The following is a 17,695-nucleotide window of genomic DNA, read 5'->3' on the forward strand; positions in this document are numbered from 1 at the left end:
TAAGCTAAAACATAGTAATGTAATGAGACACAATGTGATTTGGACAACATCATGTAACTAGTCTGGTAAGAAGTAAAAGCCATAGACTTTATTGTTTAGGTCATTATGGGGATATACATTTCATCTACATTTAGAAAGACATTTGATGACAGTTGGTGGAAATTCTGTATTCATTTTTTCAGTGGGATAATATCTAAGCACTGACGGGTAGAAGCAGTATCACCAGGAAGCCATTCACTTTGTTAGTATTGTGATTTTGGTTGTTTTGAATCCATAAGATTAGTGTGTTTCTTTACCAGAAACATTAGCAGTTCAAATCATATTTTTAGATTTTTAATGGGATCTCAGGGATTTCATTTAAAAATAAATACAGATGCTTGTCAGAAATTCAGAGCTATTGAAATATGTTATTTAGTTTACCTAAAGATGTTGGGGTTCTTATTTAGTGGGCACAGTCCAAGATTCTGAAGCAGCACAATTAATTTAGAAAACCTGTGCACACACGTCTGTTGTTTTAAGACACCCCACCAACAGGCTCCAAGTTGCCACGCACTGGTGGGTTAAACAGCCGAGGGCCCCAGAGCCCGGAGCGTAGGCTTGAGGGATTTGTATCAGATTTCTCCACACAGGTTGTTGATGCCAAAAGGGGGACAACTGGTACCACTGTGCGGAGCCAGTGTGCGGCGGGGGAAAACACCTGCGAGGACCCTAGACGACATCAGGACGGATCGGGCTCTCATCAGGGAGGTCGACTCGGAGGCTGTCATCAGCGGATTGGAGGAGAAGGACATCCATCATCCATCCAGCAGTCGTCCCGAGAGGCATCATCATCGGACCGGAGAAGGAAGATCGGGAGGACATCTATTCAGCATCGACTCGGAAGCCGCCATCAGCGGATCAGAGGGGACAAAGACACGGCAAGCCAGGACGGCACAGGGGACTCCACTCTCCGCTGAAACAGGAGTGTGGGTTAAGTGCAACAAGACGGTGTATGGAGCCAGCCAGGCCTGCCAAGCTATGGGCAGCCTCTACCATGACAGCTGCTTCACCTGCAGCGCCTGTAGTCGAAGGCTGAGAGGGAAGGCGTTCTACTATGACGCAGGAAGGGTTTTCTGTGAAGAGGAATTTCTGTACTCTGGGTTCCAGCAGTCTGCAGACAAGTGCAACGCAGGTGGACATCTAATCATGGACATGCAGGCCGGCAGGCCCTGGGGAAGTCTTACCGCCCCGGTTGCTTCCGCTGCGTCATCTGCAACGAGAGCCTGGACGGAGTGCCCTTCACTGTGGACACTGAGAATAAAAAGTATGGAGACTCAGCAGACAAGGATGCAGTTTTTTGCAAGTGCCTTGTGTAAATTGCACTCTCTTTTTAAGAGTGCAAAAGAGGGAATTGTAAAGAAATATTTGTATGTATTCAGGTTAGTAAACTATCAAGATGCTTAAAAAGGGAAAATGATTTGTGTAGAAAACTGGGCTGGTTTGGGCCTGCTAACATGTGGTTTTGTGAGGACAAAGGAAGAGGGGGGAAGGTGTGGAGTTGACATAGTCATCTCAGATCCCTGTGATAAGGAAGCTGAGCCACTGGGATTGGGGACTTAAGATGTGGGGTGTTGATGATAATTTGGGCAGCCAATCACTGGTCTGGAAGGGAGGCGCAGATAGCTCCTCCTTGGGTCAGCGAGGGATATAGACAGAAACCCCGCTGTGTTCGGTCTCTTTCTCCTCTGGCTGGCTGGCTGGCTGGCTGGCTGGCTGGCTGGCTGGCTGGCTGGCTGGCTGGCTGGCTGGCTGGCTGGCTGGCTGGCTCACGTGAGTATCAGGTAAATGTGGGATCCCACAGAACTGTATGTAATTTGTACTGTATTGATTGTACTTGATTGTATTGCATTGTATATTACCATTAAAGTGGATTATTGTTAAACGGTTAAGTGTATGCTCTGGATTCCCTTCATGTAAGATAACAGCTTGTAGGAACGCGAGGAGATTTAAGCCAAATCTCCTAACAGGCTTCAGAAAGCAACACAGCACCATCACTGCCACAATGAAAGTGGTGAATGACATTACGAGTATTTTAGATAATACGCAGAGTTGTGCAGCTCTATTTATTGACCTTTCCAAAGCGTTTGACACCGTTGATCATCGCATCTTAAAGCAGAGGCTACTCAGTATTGGCATATCCAGCCATGCAGTGGGATGGTTTGTGAACTACCTCTCTGAAAGGTCCCAATGTGTTCATTTTGATGGACTGTCTTCTGAGTGGTTAAACATTGCTAATGGTGTTCCTCAAGGTTCTGTTTTAGGTCCACTTTTATTCTCCATATCAACAGTTTAGGTGAAAATGTGAATGAAGCTACTTTACATTTTTATGCGGACGATACCGTGATGTACTGTGCAGGTCCCTCCATTAACGAGGCTGTTGTTAAATTACAGGCTGTTTTTAATATTATTCAGACTCAGCTCTCTGAGCTTAAGCTTCTTTTAAATGTTGATAAAACTAAGGTAATGCTATTTTCAAAAGCTAAAAAGACACCAGAGCCTGTTTTGGATATTGTTACTATGCAAGGACAAGTACTTGAAGTGGTTACCTGTTACAAATACCTTGGTATCTGGCTTGATGATTGTCTCTCTTTTAAACTTCATGTCAATAACCTGCTTAAAAAACTGAGGGTTAGGCTAGGTTTCTTTTTCAGAAACAAGTCCTGTTTCTCGCTTGAGGCCAGGAAAAGGCTAGTCACTGTGACCTTTTTACCTGTGCTGGACTGATTTGTTGTATATGAATGCACCTGCCTATTGCCTGAACAAGTTAGATGCTGCGTATCACAGCGCACTGAGATTTGTCACAAATTGTAAAGCACTTACTCATCACTGTACCCTGTATGCCAAGGCAGGTTTGCCATCACTTCCTGTAAAGAGGCTCAGTCATTGGTACACGTTTATTTATAAAGCTTTGTTGGGTAAACTCCCGTATTATATCTGTTCCCTGATTACACAGAGAGTTGCAAGCAGCTACTGTCTGAGATCGCATGATGTAATATTGTTAGATGTGCCAAGAGCAAGGACTGTCTGAGGTAAGACAGCTTTTATGTGCGCAGCTCCACATGCTTGGAACAATCTTCAGCAAGAATTGAAACTGAGCAATCTCAATCCTCTGCATGATTTTAAAACAGGCTAAATGAAATGCTCGTTGATACTATGGGCACTTGTAAATGTCTATAACTATGTAAATGTATCCTGTAAATATAATGTATGATGTCCTTTATTGTTTTATGTTTCATGTGGAACCTATTTGCTGCAGGTCTCCCTTGAAAAAGAGATCTATGATCTCAATGGGACCAATCTGGTTAAATAAAGGTTTGAAATTAAATGAAACTGCTCTCACACCCAAAATATACACTCTATTCAAATGATTTCAAAAGATTTCAGGAGCATTATTAGTCTGGCCGGCTCAATTGACTTCATCATATCAAACTCCCTCTTCTTCCTGCTCTCAGACACAGCCAGCTCCACTCTGTGCTTCCTGGTTCCTCCCCTTCAGATCCGCACTGAGGAGGAGGGGAGGAACCAACATGTGGGTAAAGCACAAGAGCTGATAGGCCACATTCACTGCACACACACATGTTGTCACACTAGTTTCAGCTCTCAGGAAGTGAAACTCACACATTCGCTGCTACTGAGAGGTGAAATGGCGCAGAAAGGAGTTCAGCTGGACCGGGAAACCTTCTCTTGTTCCATCTGTCTGGATCTACTGAAGGATCCGGTGACTATTCCCTGTGGACATAGCTACTGCATGAAGTGTATTACACAGCACTGGGATGGAGAGCTAATCCACAGCTGCCCTCAGTGCAGGCAGAGCTTCACACCGAGGCCTGTCCTGCTGAAGAACACCATGCTAGCAGCTTTAGTGGAGGAGCTGAAGAAGACTGGACTCCCAGCTGCTCCTGCTGATCTCTGCTATGCTGGAGCTGGAGACGTGGCCTGTGATGTCTGCACAGGGAGGAAGCTGAGAGCCTGTAAGTCCTGCCTCGTGTGTCTGGCCTCTTACTGCGACCAACACCTCCAGCCTCATTATGAATTACCTGTCTTTAGAAAACACATGCTGGTGGAGCCCTCCAAGAAGCTCCAGGAGAACATCTGCTCTCGTCACGACGAGGTTATGAAGCTGTTCTGCCGCACTGATCAGCAGAGTATCTGTTATATCTGCACTCTGGACGAACACAAAGGCCACGACACGGTGTCAGCTGCAGCAGAGAGGACTGAGAGGCAGAGAGAGCTGGAGGGGAGTCGACTCAACATCCAGCAGAGGATCCAGGACGGAGAGAAGGAGGTGAAGCTGCTTCAGCAGGAGGTGCAGGCCGTCAATGGCTCCGCTGATAAAGCAGTGGAGGACAGTGAGAAGACGTTCACTGAGCTGATCCGTCTCGTGGAGAAGAGAAGCTCTGACGTGAAGCAGCAGCTCAGATCCCAGCAGGAGAGAGAAGTGAGTCGAGTCAGAGAGCTCCAGGAGAAGCTGGAGCAGGAGATCTCTGAGCTGAAGAGGAGAGACGCTGAGCTGGAGCTGCTGTCTCACACAGAGGACCACAACCAGTTCCTGCTCAGCTACCCCTCCTCACTGCCAGCCCCCCTCAGTGGAGCTACACACTCCTCCAGCACCAACATCCGTCCTCTGAGCTACTTTGAGGACGTCACGGCGGCCCTGTCAGCAGTCAGAGACAAACTACAGGACGTCCTGAGAGAGGAATGGACAAACGTCTCACCGACTGAAGTGGAGGTTTTCCCGTCAGCAGCAGAGCCCGCCTCCAGAGCTGGGTTCTTCATGTGTTCACAGGAGATCACTCTGGATCCAAACACAGCATTCACATATCTGGTATTATCTGAGGAGAGCAGAAAAGCAACACGCATGAGACAAAAACAGCGTTATTCTCGTCACCCAGACAGATTCACTAAGTATCGTCAGGTCCTGAGTAGAGAGAGTCTGACTGGACGTTGTTACTGGGAGGTGGAGTGGAGAGGGACAGGAGTTTATGTAGCAGTCGCATACAAGAGTATCAGCAGAGCAGGGCTGGAAAGTGAATTTGGAAACAATGACAAATCTTGGTCCTTACATTGTAACCATTTCAACCATTCATTTAGTTACAACAGCATCAGCACTCCCGTCTCAGGTCCTCTGTCCTCCAGAGTAGGAGTGTACCTGGATCACAGAGCAGGTGTTCTGTCCTTCTACAGCGTCTCTGAAACCATGACTCTCCTCCACAGAGTCCAGACCACGTTCACTCAGCCGCTGCATGCTGGAGTTTATCTTTGTTCTAGTTATGGAAACACTGCTGAGTTTTGTAAACTGAAATAGCCTGAAGTCCTTGGAGGAACTCTTCTACTTCTTAAACTCACCGTGTGTCCTTCAGAGCTGATTGTCCGTGTCTTTACTGAGCAGAGATCAGCTGTCAATCAAACATGATGGGCGGGGCTTCAACATCTTCTCACGAGTTGTTCTCTAGATGTTGGACTTTCTTCCGGCTCCTTCCTGTGTCTGTGTAGCCATGGAGGCTGCTCAGGAGGATCCTTGTTCACCTGAACTGATGTGTAAACTTTGCTCTCAATATGTGTTGGATATTTCTTTTGATTCTTGTCGTCGTTTCTCTCGTAGTGCACGAGTCTTCAGAGAGGAAGCAGCAGAGCTTCTTTTATTCTACACATTTTATTCTGGTTCTAAAACAACAGAGGCATTTATAATCACATGTATTATTCTGACAGATTAAATGTTATTGTCGCCAAAATTAACAAACACACGAGTTCCCAGATGGTTATCACACTTATTTCATCATCACGTGTTTATTCAAAATGATATGACTTGCTGTCGTGATCATAATCAACAAGAACACCATTCATTATTCTGCTGTGAATAGCTGAGAGTCTTTGCTCTGGAAACACATGGTATAACATTACAGTTATTGTTTTGCAGACTAATTGTTGTTGTTGTTGTTGTTGTTGTTGTTGTTGTTGTTGTTGTTGTTGTCCAAATAGAAAGTGGGCACTCTGATGTTTTATGGAACATATCTTATGATAATAATCAATAAGTAAATCATGTCTGATTCTGAAACAGCTGAGATGAAACACATCATGGCGGAGAAAGAGAAGCTGATCATGAAATCATTGAACACACTTTACTGATGGGATGTGTGATCGAATGAAATGTGTGGATCATTAATAAAGGTTTGTCTTTCAAAAACAAAAACAGGATGTTCTTCTTGTGTGATGTCCAAGGTACTACGAAGCTGATGGAGAACATGTGGAAGTGACCTGAGACTAAATGAAGCTCAGCGCGAGTTCAACCAGGAAGACCGTCTTTATTCATTCACTATTTCCATGTTTCTACTCTCTCTCCTCTCTGTAAGTGATCGGGGGCGTCCCTCCCCAGTTTAACCAATCACTTCGCTCTATTCTCACAAGCCTATCATAGCGCTCCGCCAACCCTTTTTTAATCTGCTCTCCCCTCTCAGACAGCTGTTATTTCAGGTGACTCACCTCCTGTCCCTCTGAATCCAGGGTCAAGCTAAGCCCCTCCCCTTCAGACCGACCACAACCATCCACTCACCACCACCAGTGTCTAGACCCCGGGGGGTTTCATCGGATCGGTTCTCCCCTCCCGAATGATACTCCCGCACAATCGCCAAAACTCCATTACATTCATTTGTGTATCCCTGGCAATACATGTGTTCTTACATCAAAACCGTCTCTCCGACACACACACACACACACACACACACACACACACACACACACACACACACACACACACACACACACACACACACACACACACACACACACACACACACACACACACACTGGGTGTATTTGAGTGGGTTACATTTACTCTCTCTGATCCCCAAATTGGGATATTGTTTGATTGCAACAGCATGTAAAAGTAAAAGCATAAAGAAAAACAGTAAATATATATTAACAGTAGTATCCCTAGAGCACACAATGAAAAAACCTAGAGAATTGTTACTATTAATATTACTATTATTATTATATTGCAGATCTCAACCAACTCGGACATAATTAAGTGGTTAAACCAAAATTCACATTGACCGCAATGAACAAATACAAAATCGTAAAATATATTGAAAATATTTAACTATTAATATTGAAAAACATACCGTTGAATTAGAAACATTAATCGTTTAAACGCATTCAAAAAGACAAAAGATGAATTCAGAAATGGCTCGTGTCTCTTTAAATGAGTTCAGGGTTCACTGCTGCACGTGTTTAAAACAACATGGCGGCGCCCTGAACATCTGAGGGAGAAGTGGAATAGAAAGTAAAAATCAGAAGGTAAGGCGCATAAAAACACATGGTCTGGACTACCACTAAAATAGACCGTTACAGGTATTTACCACGATAGGAAACGTTAAACTGGTGCACATTAAAGTTAATAATTACGACTCTATTTCCTTAAACAGATATGCACGCAGCTTCTGTGCACGTTAGTTGCCACCTCATCTGTTATGATGAGTATGCATGACATACAGCCAGTCTACAGAAGTCTGTAGGAGCTGTTATGGCATTTTATTTAAAGCTATTATAAAATGTGAATTTGTTAGTTACATTCGTATTTTGAAGTTAATTATTACCATTGTAAAGAACAAATATAAAATCTCCGTAACTAAGATTGATTTCTGAGCACCCTGTGGAATTAAAGATTAAAAGCGTATTGATTATTGTTTTTAATTAATAAACATACAATCATACGTAAGTTTAAAGATTCAAAGGCTTTATTATTAAATGAAAAACAGCTACAGTTTTGTCCAAGAAAAATACAGTATAGGCTACATACAGTATACTGTACATATGACATAAGTAAACAAATATACATGTACAATATAATTAAATAAAGCATAATATAATACTGTACAGTAGAATCAAATACTTTTTATTGTAGTAATGTATGAATATGTGTACAATAAGAAAATGTGTGGATATAAGATTAGATCAAATTAGCTAATTACATTGCTTTTTTATCATTATTAAGTAAGTCAGACATGCTAGACTTCACATATCATTAATAATTGTGTAATTGGCAGAATTATGGCAGACGTAAGTGGCGGCCCAGTGGTTGATACCCCCGCCTCAATGGAGGAGAAGCCTGTTGACGACGCCCCCCAGGACTCAAACAAAGATGAAGGAAAAGCTGAAGGGGAGAACGAGGAAAGCTTGGACCCCGAGATGTACCGCTACATCAAAGAAGACCTCTTCACATCAGAGATCTACAAAGTGGAGATCAGGAATCTCCCCAAGTTCACCGGCTTCAACGACCTGAAGAAGTTCCTGGCCAAACACGGCCTCAACCCGCACAAAATCAAGCTGTTCGGCAAGCAGACGTTCGCCTTCGTCACCTTCAAGAACGAGGAGGAGCGCGACAAGGCCATGAAGATGGTGCACGGCATGCAGTGGAAGAGCCAGGTGCTGAGCGTGCGGCTGGCCAAACCCAAAGCAGACCCCATCCTGAGGAAGAGGAAGCAGGAGGAGGAGGAAGGTGCATCGGGGCAGCCTTCATCAAAGCGTACGGAGGGGGGGGAGGAGGAGGAAGAGGAGCCGCTCAGCGTGCAGATCGCCAACGTGGTGACGCCGCTGTGGAACGTCCCGTACGAGGAGCAGCTGAAGAGGAAGGAGCAGGAGGTGGTGGGGGTCCTGCAGAGACTCGCCAAGTGAGTGCTGGTGTTTACTGTGTATAGAGAGCATGAAGCATCCATAGTGGTACCAGGTGTGTCCCTAGCCGAGGTCGCGTTAACCGAATATTTTCCGTCTGACGTTTTTTTTTAACAATTACGGAAAAATCTGAAAGCCGTCCGTCATTTTGACAGATTAGAACAAACTCAGAACAGCACCAAAGTTTCACCGCAGCGGGGCTCCGGTGTTATGCCATGTTATTATGCATGCCCTCCCAAAAGGAAATGATAACATTTCCAAACGATATCCCCCCCGTTTGGAAACGATACCCCCCGGCAGAGTTGTAACGGGTTATAATGGATTTTGACGGACATTTTACAATCCCTAAAATGACGGGCAGCGAAAAAGTCTAGCGCAACCTCTGGCCCCTAGTATGTTGTATAGCAGGGGTGTCAAACTCAATGTCATTGCGGGCCACATCAGCATTATGGTTGCACTCAAAGGGCCGGTTGTAACTATATAAAATATACATATATATATAAAATAATGTGTTATATTACATTATTGCCTCTGAATTGGATTATTATCGGATAGGATAATGACTTAGTAATTAACTACGTCTGAAAGCAAATAATTGCAAGTCTCTTCAGTGCGCATGTCACAAAACGAGATGCATTGTGGGACATGTAGTTTATGGGCAACCTGATTCTGTAAAGCGGCATTTAATCGTATAATAAACGTATTACATTCTTTGCAAGCTCTTGCGGGGCCGCAGAAAATGAAGTCGCAGGCCGGATGTGGCCCCCGGGCCTTGAGTTTGAAACCGCTGTTGTGTAGTATCAGATTTTGATCACAAAGCTCATATGTTATTCTAAAGTAATAAAGGACGCAACAACAACAACCAGCAAACAATCATACAAACTCATAACAAGACAAGTACGTGTTACAAACACAGGTTCGACCCAATCAAAAGAAACACATCATTTATATATAAAGGAACAATGATAGTATTACCTTAACACAGTACATCATAGTACAGGGCGAATGTGGCTGCGAGGGAGTGCGGTCGTCTTTCAACCAGAAGGTTGTGGGTTCGATGTATCTTTGGGCAAGATACTGAACCCTGAGTTGCTCCTGATGGCTCCCGGGTGTAGTCTTCCCTAGAGCAAGTGGTCCTGCTCATTACGAATGAGGTGCGAATGACTCGTAAAGTGCTTTGAGGGGTCGAGAAGACCTGTTAACGCGCAATATAAGTAATGTCCATTTACCTTTTTTTTTTTTTGAGAATGGGAAAAGAAACATTTTCAAATGAATGACAAAAAACAGGAACTTATATCAAAAACATTGAGCTTGAAACATAACAACTTTTGACCGACTTCCTTGGACACAGAGGGGACCGCTAAGAGGATCCACACAGAGCTAGTTCTTAGTGAATATATTGACATATTTTAACTACAAATAAATACCAGTGAAATTCAATATTTAAGAGGATTTTTGTGTCTCTGAAATCCAAATATATGCTATTGATAAGTTAATACCTATGTCCATGTGTTCTGTGAGCACAACAAAATGCCTTTTATCAGCTTTTTCTCTACCCATTGTAAACACACTGTTAACGCCTCTACGCAAAACGTTGTTGTTTTAGGGTTGTAATGGATATATGACTAAATGATTAGTGAAGCTACTGTCTGAGTATTTTGCGATACAAACATCTACTTTTTGCTTTTTCCTTTTCAGAGAGATCGGCAGCACCAACAAAGCCCTGCTGCCGTGGCTGTTTGCGCAGAAAGGGAAATACAACAGGATGTGTTGCTCTCTGGAAGCTATCCGGCCGTCTCCCGTACAGGTGGGTCTCCATGTCTGGGCTCGTCTGAAATACTACACATATATCATACTTTCTTACATAATGCTTTATTAAATATAAGTGTATTGTAATACAAGGGATCCCAAATGCCGAAGTATAGCTGCACAATTATTTTACATTTGATCAAAATGGCAACATGGGCTATTTAGGCAGGAAGAAGTCAAATGTTTTCTTATAGTCGGTTGGACTATAAGAAAACAAATTCTAAGTTAAGTATTGTGGATCTGCAGGGGTACTCAGACCTGCAGATCCTATTCTACAGACTTGACAAACAAATATTTGTTTACTCATTCTACCCCGGCTCAGAACCAAATATGATATATATTATTAAGTGTTAATGATGAGGTAAAGCACTTTGAATTGCCTCTGTGTCTGACAATGTGCGATATAAATAAACTTACCTTACCTTACAGATCCTCTTAAAAAGTACAACACCCTAAGTTAGTGCTCTCAGTCTCTTTTTTCAACACGTTATTTGACCCGTTCTCTCTCGCTTCCTGTCTGGCAGACGGAGTACAGAAACAAGTGTGAGTTCCTCATCTCGATGGGAGCAGACGGGGTGGATAAGACCATCGGTTTCCGCATGGGGAAGTATAAAGGGGGCTCGTGTGCCGTGGTGGGGCCGGGCGAGACCACCCACGTCTCCGCAGAGGCCAAGAGGGTGGTCAGCGCCTTCCAGAAGTTCATCAGGTATTATTACACAATGGGCCATTAAAAAAAACTACAATTTTTATGATGTGTTTTTATTTTCTTTCTCACAAATAGATAACAGACATGTACGTAAAAATCATACCCGCGGCCTCAGTTTACAGTCCACACACACACACACACACACACACACACACACACACACACACACACACACACATTACCCCTTCCCTTTCACGTCTTGGCAAATGATACATAAATACAGACCCCCTCTGACGATGCTTTAACCACACACACAACACGTCTGTTCTTCTCTGTTGCTCTCACTGAGGTGTTTTTCCATTCTTTCCTGTTAATTTAGTTTTTTTGGGAGACTTTTTCCGTGTGTGAGGGTCTGACGACAGAGGGGGTCGTATGCTTTGTACACACTGTAAAACCCCTGAGACAAATACGTAGTTTTTGATGATTGGCTGCATAAATAGAATGTCATTGTTTCAAGGCTTTTATTGTCATGCGTACGTAGCTACAGTGGAGTTATGTCGATGAAGATCTTAGGTCACAGGCTCCTCCAACAGTCAACACAACAGATAAAATAGTGCAAGTAAATACAATAGAATAGAAGTAGTGCCATAAGAGTCTATATACAAGTGATGAATAATTTGTTTGACTACTGTGTCTCTATTTCTTAGGGTTTCTTAGACATGAGAGGTGAAGTCTTCTCCCATGCATTTCCTGTGTTGCTTTTAATCTCACTCTTATTCTGCATGCAGGACAACACCGTACTCTGTGTACAGCCCTGAAACATATGAAGGGCACTGGAAGCAGCTCACTGTCAGGACTACCAGGACCAAACAAGCCATGGCTATGGCTTTCTTCAATCCACAGGTGAGGACGTAAAGACTGTGAGAGAATATCACAGTCAAGATTCAAGGCTTTTATTGTCATGTGTGCATAGCTACAGTAATAATAATAATAATGCATTTTATTTATGGGCGCCTTTCAAAGCTCTCAAGGACACCTTACAGAGCATCATTAAAGAAGAGCACACAGTAATACAAGACTTAAAAACAACAATCAGTTTAGCAGAGATTAAGAAATGGAATACGCCAGTTTACAGTGTAGTTATGACGATGACAATCTGAGGTCCCAGGCTCCTCCCACAGTGCAACACAATAAAACAGATAATAGTTAAAGTAAATAGAATATAATATAAATCAAATCAAGTTTTATTTATAAAGCACATTTAAGAGAGATTTGTGGTGGAGCCAAAGTGCTGTACATGTAATAAAAACACATTACTACAATACTAAATAGTGCAGAATAGTCTATATACAGTAATTGGAATATTGATATATGTAAGTTGCAGACAGGTGAATGTTATGGATGTTCTTTCACAGTCTTATGGCCTGAGGGATGAAACGGTCCCTTGGTCAGATCTGTCCTGACCTTTTCTTGGTTCACTGACTCTAGAAACTTGATGAAGAGGAAGTGGGTGCATTAAAGAACTCCATGAAGACGTACTTCACAGAAGGAGAGGGGAAGGACAGCGGAGTAACGTCTCTCTACTTCATTAGAGAGGGTCAAAGGTAAGAAAAACATCCTGACGCTTCACTTGTGGAATCAGAGAAAGTTAATGGAAAGCAGATTATAAAACATCCTAAATACTGAATGAGTGTTTTTCCTCTTAAGGACTTCTCCTACCCTGGAGGGCTTGCCCTGTGAGCTGGTGTCCGGAGAGGGCAGCATCCACGAGGAGATGCTGGGTCTGAAGTTCAGGATATCTCCTCACTCCTTCTTCCAGGTAACGGAGAGATACCTCAGAGACTTTCAGCAAATTGGAAAATGCTACGTGTATACTCTTTTTTTGTTTACTTTGACTTACTTTTTAGTTTACTTTTGGAGTTCTGTATTTGAGAACACAAAGATTATTGGATTTGTTTGAACTGTTAAGTTAATCAACAACTATTTTGATATGCCAGAACGAAAATTCAGAAGTCCAGCTTACTAAATGTCAATATGTTTTGGGTTCCTTTATTCCTCTAAGACGATAAACTGAATCTCCTTCAATTTTTGTACAAAACAAGTCGTTTGAGGACTTTGTCCAACATCTATAGACCAAACGATTAATCGAGAATACAAACCGCAAATGTAAAAACATCATTGCTTGCAGCTCTAAAGGCCTTTATACACAAAGTGTTCCCAGTGTAAAGTGTTAATGTCCCCCTGCAGGTGAACACAGGCGCTGCGGAGGTGTTGTACTCTGCGGTGGGGGAGTGGGCTCAGCTGAGCGAGGACAGCACGGTGCTGGACGTCTGCTGCGGGACGGGAACCATCGGCATCTCTCTGGCCAAGGTGACCGGTCAGCACAACGTTAACCTGTGAACCTTGTTATGAAACCGATGCTTTGTCCATTTGAACTGACAGGAGTTGCTAATTCATAATTTATCCGTCTGCAAGGATTCAAGGCTTTTATTGTCATGTGTGCATAGCTACAGTGCAATGACAATCTTAGGTCACAGGCTCCTCCAACAGTCAAAGTCAACTTTATTGTCAATCTCAAAATATGTTTGTACACAGAAAGATCGTAATACTGTTTCCCACTGTCCCGAAATAACACATTAAAATACAAGAACACTCAATAATAATTACAAAAAACCCCACAAAATAACCGGTTACTTCAATGTGTAGCGAGCGTCGGCTGTATTCTACCCAGCATTTGAAGCCCTAGCGCCTCTCGGCTGCCAGCTCTATTTTTGCAAACATTCTGAAATGTGATATTCTTTATGGCTTGAAAAATAATGTTTATACTATTTGTTGACTTTTGTCTGCAGAGAGTAAAGAAGGTCATCGGGATCGAAATGTGTCAGGATGCTGTGGAGGACGCCAAGTTTAATGCAAAGCTCAACGGTAAGAGGCCAGATGACACCAGCCAGTGAATTATAATTATGACATGTTTTTATTTAAGCAATAGCTCACGACAGGCCGTGGTATCTCACAGCTAAGGGGCGTGGTTCGGCCCGACGCAAAGCTGTTGTTTTCTTGTCCAGTTCAGCCCAACTGTATACAGTTAAATCGACTGGACTTCTTTCTGCAGATGTGAGCGTCCTTAACAATGGTCAATAAGTCCTTGCTGCACATTATCCCTTACATGTTTCCATCTTAAGCTTTGTTAGTTAGTTAGTTAGTTTCGTAGCGGACGTAATGTGACAGTTGTAGCTTTTCTCAGACGCGGAGGGATACTGACTTGTTGTGAAAAGTAACTACAATTCTTTCCGCTCATTATATCACGGCTAAGAACCAATCAGATTGCTTGATTTGACTTATCCGTTTTATAATCATAAATGTAGTTCGGTCAGTGTTAACATGGTTTAAGTTAATTGATGTTAAATAGTTTTTATAAATTGGAAGTTTGCCGTGTTGAGGGCTAACCTTCTGCATGTTTGCCCCTCTGATTTTGTGTATGACTTCCACAAAAAGCATATGTTTTCTTTATTATTATGTTTCCTTTGTTTGTTTTTGAAGGTCTGAGTAACATTGAGTTTCACTGTGGGAAAGCTGAGGACGTGTTCCCCAACATCCTCAACGCTCTGGTGTCGCCCAACCTCACCGCCATAGTGGATCCTCCGAGGGCCGGCCTACGTGAGTTCACGGCCAACGCATGGAGACTACGCTCGCTTCAGGATCGGACACACGTTAAGTTTCCCTTTGTCCCAACTAAACAGATTCCAAGGTGATTCTTGCCATCAGGAGGGCGGAGCACCTGAAGAGGCTGGTGTACGTAGCATGCAATGCTAAAGCTGCCATGAACAACTTCATCGAGTGAGTCATTACGGTTTCATTATTTAAAGCAGCAGTTAGATTAAAGGAACACTTCTCCCACACCGCTAAAGGACGATTTGTGTATCATTACTGTCACCTTTTTATTCTTAAAGGAAATCCTTTACTCCATGCCTCCATGGGGATTCAAGAGTAACAAAAGGAAAGAGATTAGTCTGGTTGAATTGAAGTTTTTTAAGAGCCAAAGAATATCAACTTGTGCACTATTTTCTTGGTGTCATTAACTTACTTCCCAAACACACTTGTTTTTACTATATCTCACTACTTAAAACACGCCTTTTAAACAATACTTTCAAACGGTACGATCTCAGTGGAAATGCATGTGTTCACAGGCTGTCCGCGGGGTCTTGAAAAGTATTAACAGTTGATAAATCAATTTAGCGAAAATTAAGGCTATTAAAAAGTATTACATTTTGTATCTTGTCTTCAATAAGTATATAAATGGTCCAAAGAGGTTGTATTCCACAGCCTGCCTGAATGTAATCATGGCGTAGGTGTGTCGTGTGATTCTGTGTAGTTTATTGATGGCATCCCGTTGGGTTTGACGTCATCTGAACAGGACATCGCACGCTCACTGCTTGATAGCACGAAGGCCCGTTTACGCCGGTTGCTAAGCAACATCGTTACGGGGAAATGCAAGTCTGCGTCCAAATGGTTGGAAGGACAATCAATACTGTATATAGTCAATGTGAGGGAAAGTGTCGCCAAGGTAACCGGTTAAAACTCCAAGTGGCGATGAGGTCTTAAAATGTATGGAAAGGGTCTTAAATCTGACTTCAGGATAGTTTAGTAGATGGGGAGTAGAGTTGTGAGTTTGTGAATGGGATGTTTTGATATTGTTAAATGTTGGCCCAATCAAGAATCTTCTTCGATTTTCTTTTGGCAATAGTGGAGCGTGTGAATACTTTAAAAGCCTTCCAACCCTCTCCCATCAGTATGAGAGGTGTATTCTTTATTTAGATCATATTTGTATGTACGCTCTGTTACTTAATGTTATCTTTTTAAATAATATTTTATTTAGATTTGACTTTTCTGGAAGTAAAATAAAAAATAGTTTTAACTGATTGTATCGAACCTTTCTGATAAAAAAACATCAAATTAAATGTATCACGACCGTTTTGTTATACAACTGGACAAACTAGTCCTTAAAAGCAATTTCTTTATCGGTATCATCGGACTTGTGAGAGGCAAGACCCTGAATAATCGCACTGTATTTGTCGTCACAAAAGTACATTTTAAAGGTGACCAATTCTAAAAAGTGTCGTCCCTCTCCGTCTCAGTCTGTGCAGAGCTCCGTCTAAGAGAGTTCACGGCGCTGCTTTCCGCCCGGTGCGAGCGATGGCCGTGGATCTGTTCCCTCAGACGATGCACCTGGAGATGCTGCTGCTGCTGGAGAGGGTGGACTACGACTCCAAGCAATGAGCGACAGACACACTTCCCTTCAGAGAGGGGCCCGGCCTTTGATTGGTTGCATGGGGGTCTCCAGACTTTAAGTGTATGCAAACAGTACTCAACAGTTTTTTTTCTTCTAGTCATCTACAACAGTTTATAGTCTTACATTCAAGGGTCTGTGCATCCACACAATACATTTTCACCAGTCCTTTTATTTCGTAACAATAGCTTGTGCATGAAATCATCCGGTAGTGTTAATACAGAATGCATTGCACTGTATTTGCTTAACTGAACAATATGGACTGTAATGTCAGCTGTGCTTGCTAATGCTATGCTAATTTTATAAGCTTTCAAAACGACATTTAAAGAAAACTGAGATTGACATTGTTTTTTGATACTTTGTTAAACTGCGAAGGACAGTGCCCTAGTTGCTTTACTTCCTGTTGAGTGTTTCATCATTCTGCGTCTGAATTAAAAGCTCTTCCAGTCATTAGTCAAGACATTTTATTTTGCATAACAAACCACTGAAGTCATGGAGCTCAGGTTGCAATACATACATGTTCTAGGCAGCAACATGTCAAACGACACAAAGCTGTATGTTTTTCTTCTCACACCGACACTGAACGGAAAGCACATTCTTAAATCAACCAACAATATCGCAAAAGCCTGTTTAAACCGGGATGTATTCAAGATTACTTTGTAAAAAAAAAAAACAGGCCAAATAATTGACAGAATGAAAGCACAGTAGATGTTTTGTCTGTAGTAACATAAGGACTCTATAAAATGCATAAGACTGGATGTAAGCTTTGGTATACACACTCACCAGCTTGTGTCAGTGTACCAACGTATGTACAAGGCTGCCTTTTGAAAAGTGTATTCTACCATGTGTTTTGAAAATATAATAATGATGGAAAAGCAAAAACAATCATTTAAGACCAGTCTCGGAAAAAATATGCACAGGCTGTCTTCACTCAAATACTAAATCGAGTACAGGGGGCTTGGTCTTTCCACTTCCTGTTGAAGGGTCTTTTAGGTCCATTATACTCTGAGCCCTTCATGAAATTGATAAACTAAGGCAACTCAAACAAGCTAATGAAATGTGTGTGGCATTAGTACTCTTGAGAGCACGACGGAAAGGATCCTTCGCTCTACATATATTCTGTGCTTGTGTTTTACTGCAGAGATTAGGACGTTTTATTCTTGTACTTCCAAAAGCAAAGGGTCAAGAAAGGCAACACGTTTCTCCACTATTACTCCTGTACCATAAGCATGAAGAGTTCTGAATAG

General features: G+C 42.6%; 2 protein-coding genes across 2 annotated transcripts; both read left to right on the forward strand.

The window, feature by feature from the left end:
* The first annotated feature begins 3,632 nt into the window (after window positions 1-3,632).
* On the forward strand, window positions 3,633-6,202 carry LOC117443356 (tripartite motif-containing protein 16-like). Its single transcript, XM_034079347.2, has one exon. The coding sequence runs from the start codon at window positions 3,683-3,685 to the stop codon at window positions 5,342-5,344; it is 1,662 nt and encodes a 553-aa protein (XP_033935238.1). The 5' UTR covers window positions 3,633-3,682; the 3' UTR covers window positions 5,345-6,202.
* Window positions 6,203-7,259: 1,057 nt separating this feature from the next.
* trmt2a (tRNA methyltransferase 2 homolog A) lies at window positions 7,260-16,901 on the forward strand. The gene is made up of 12 exons (XM_034079342.2): window positions 7,260-7,332; window positions 8,082-8,705; window positions 10,405-10,513; window positions 11,040-11,221; window positions 11,950-12,064; window positions 12,650-12,765; window positions 12,869-12,980; window positions 13,409-13,531; window positions 14,011-14,086; window positions 14,702-14,818; window positions 14,902-14,998; window positions 16,297-16,901. Exons 2-12 carry the CDS (start codon window positions 8,086-8,088, stop codon window positions 16,436-16,438), a joined length of 1,809 nt encoding a protein of 602 aa, XP_033935233.1. The 5' UTR covers window positions 7,260-7,332; window positions 8,082-8,085; the 3' UTR covers window positions 16,439-16,901.
* Window positions 16,902-17,695: the final 794 nt, after the last annotated feature.

Source organism: Pseudochaenichthys georgianus, unplaced genomic scaffold (genome assembly GCF_902827115.2).
Source record: "Pseudochaenichthys georgianus unplaced genomic scaffold, fPseGeo1.2 scaffold_592_arrow_ctg1, whole genome shotgun sequence".
NCBI classification, from domain to species: domain Eukaryota; kingdom Metazoa; phylum Chordata; class Actinopteri; order Perciformes; family Channichthyidae; genus Pseudochaenichthys; species Pseudochaenichthys georgianus.

Coding starts and splice junctions, on each gene's coding strand:
- LOC117443356 (XM_034079347.2), top strand. CDS start 3,683: ATGGCGCAGAAAGGAGTTCAGCTGGACCGGGAAACCTTCTCTTGTTCC.
- trmt2a (XM_034079342.2), top strand. CDS start 8,086: ATGGCAGACGTAAGTGGCGGCCCAGTGGTTGATACCCCCGCCTCAATG. Junction 13,532..14,010: donor TCGGCATCTCTCTGGCCAAG/GTGACCGGTCAG, acceptor TTTTGTCTGCAG/AGAGTAAAGAAGGTCATCGG. Junction 14,819..14,901: donor TCCTCCGAGGGCCGGCCTAC/GTGAGTTCACGG, acceptor CCAACTAAACAG/ATTCCAAGGTGATTCTTGCC.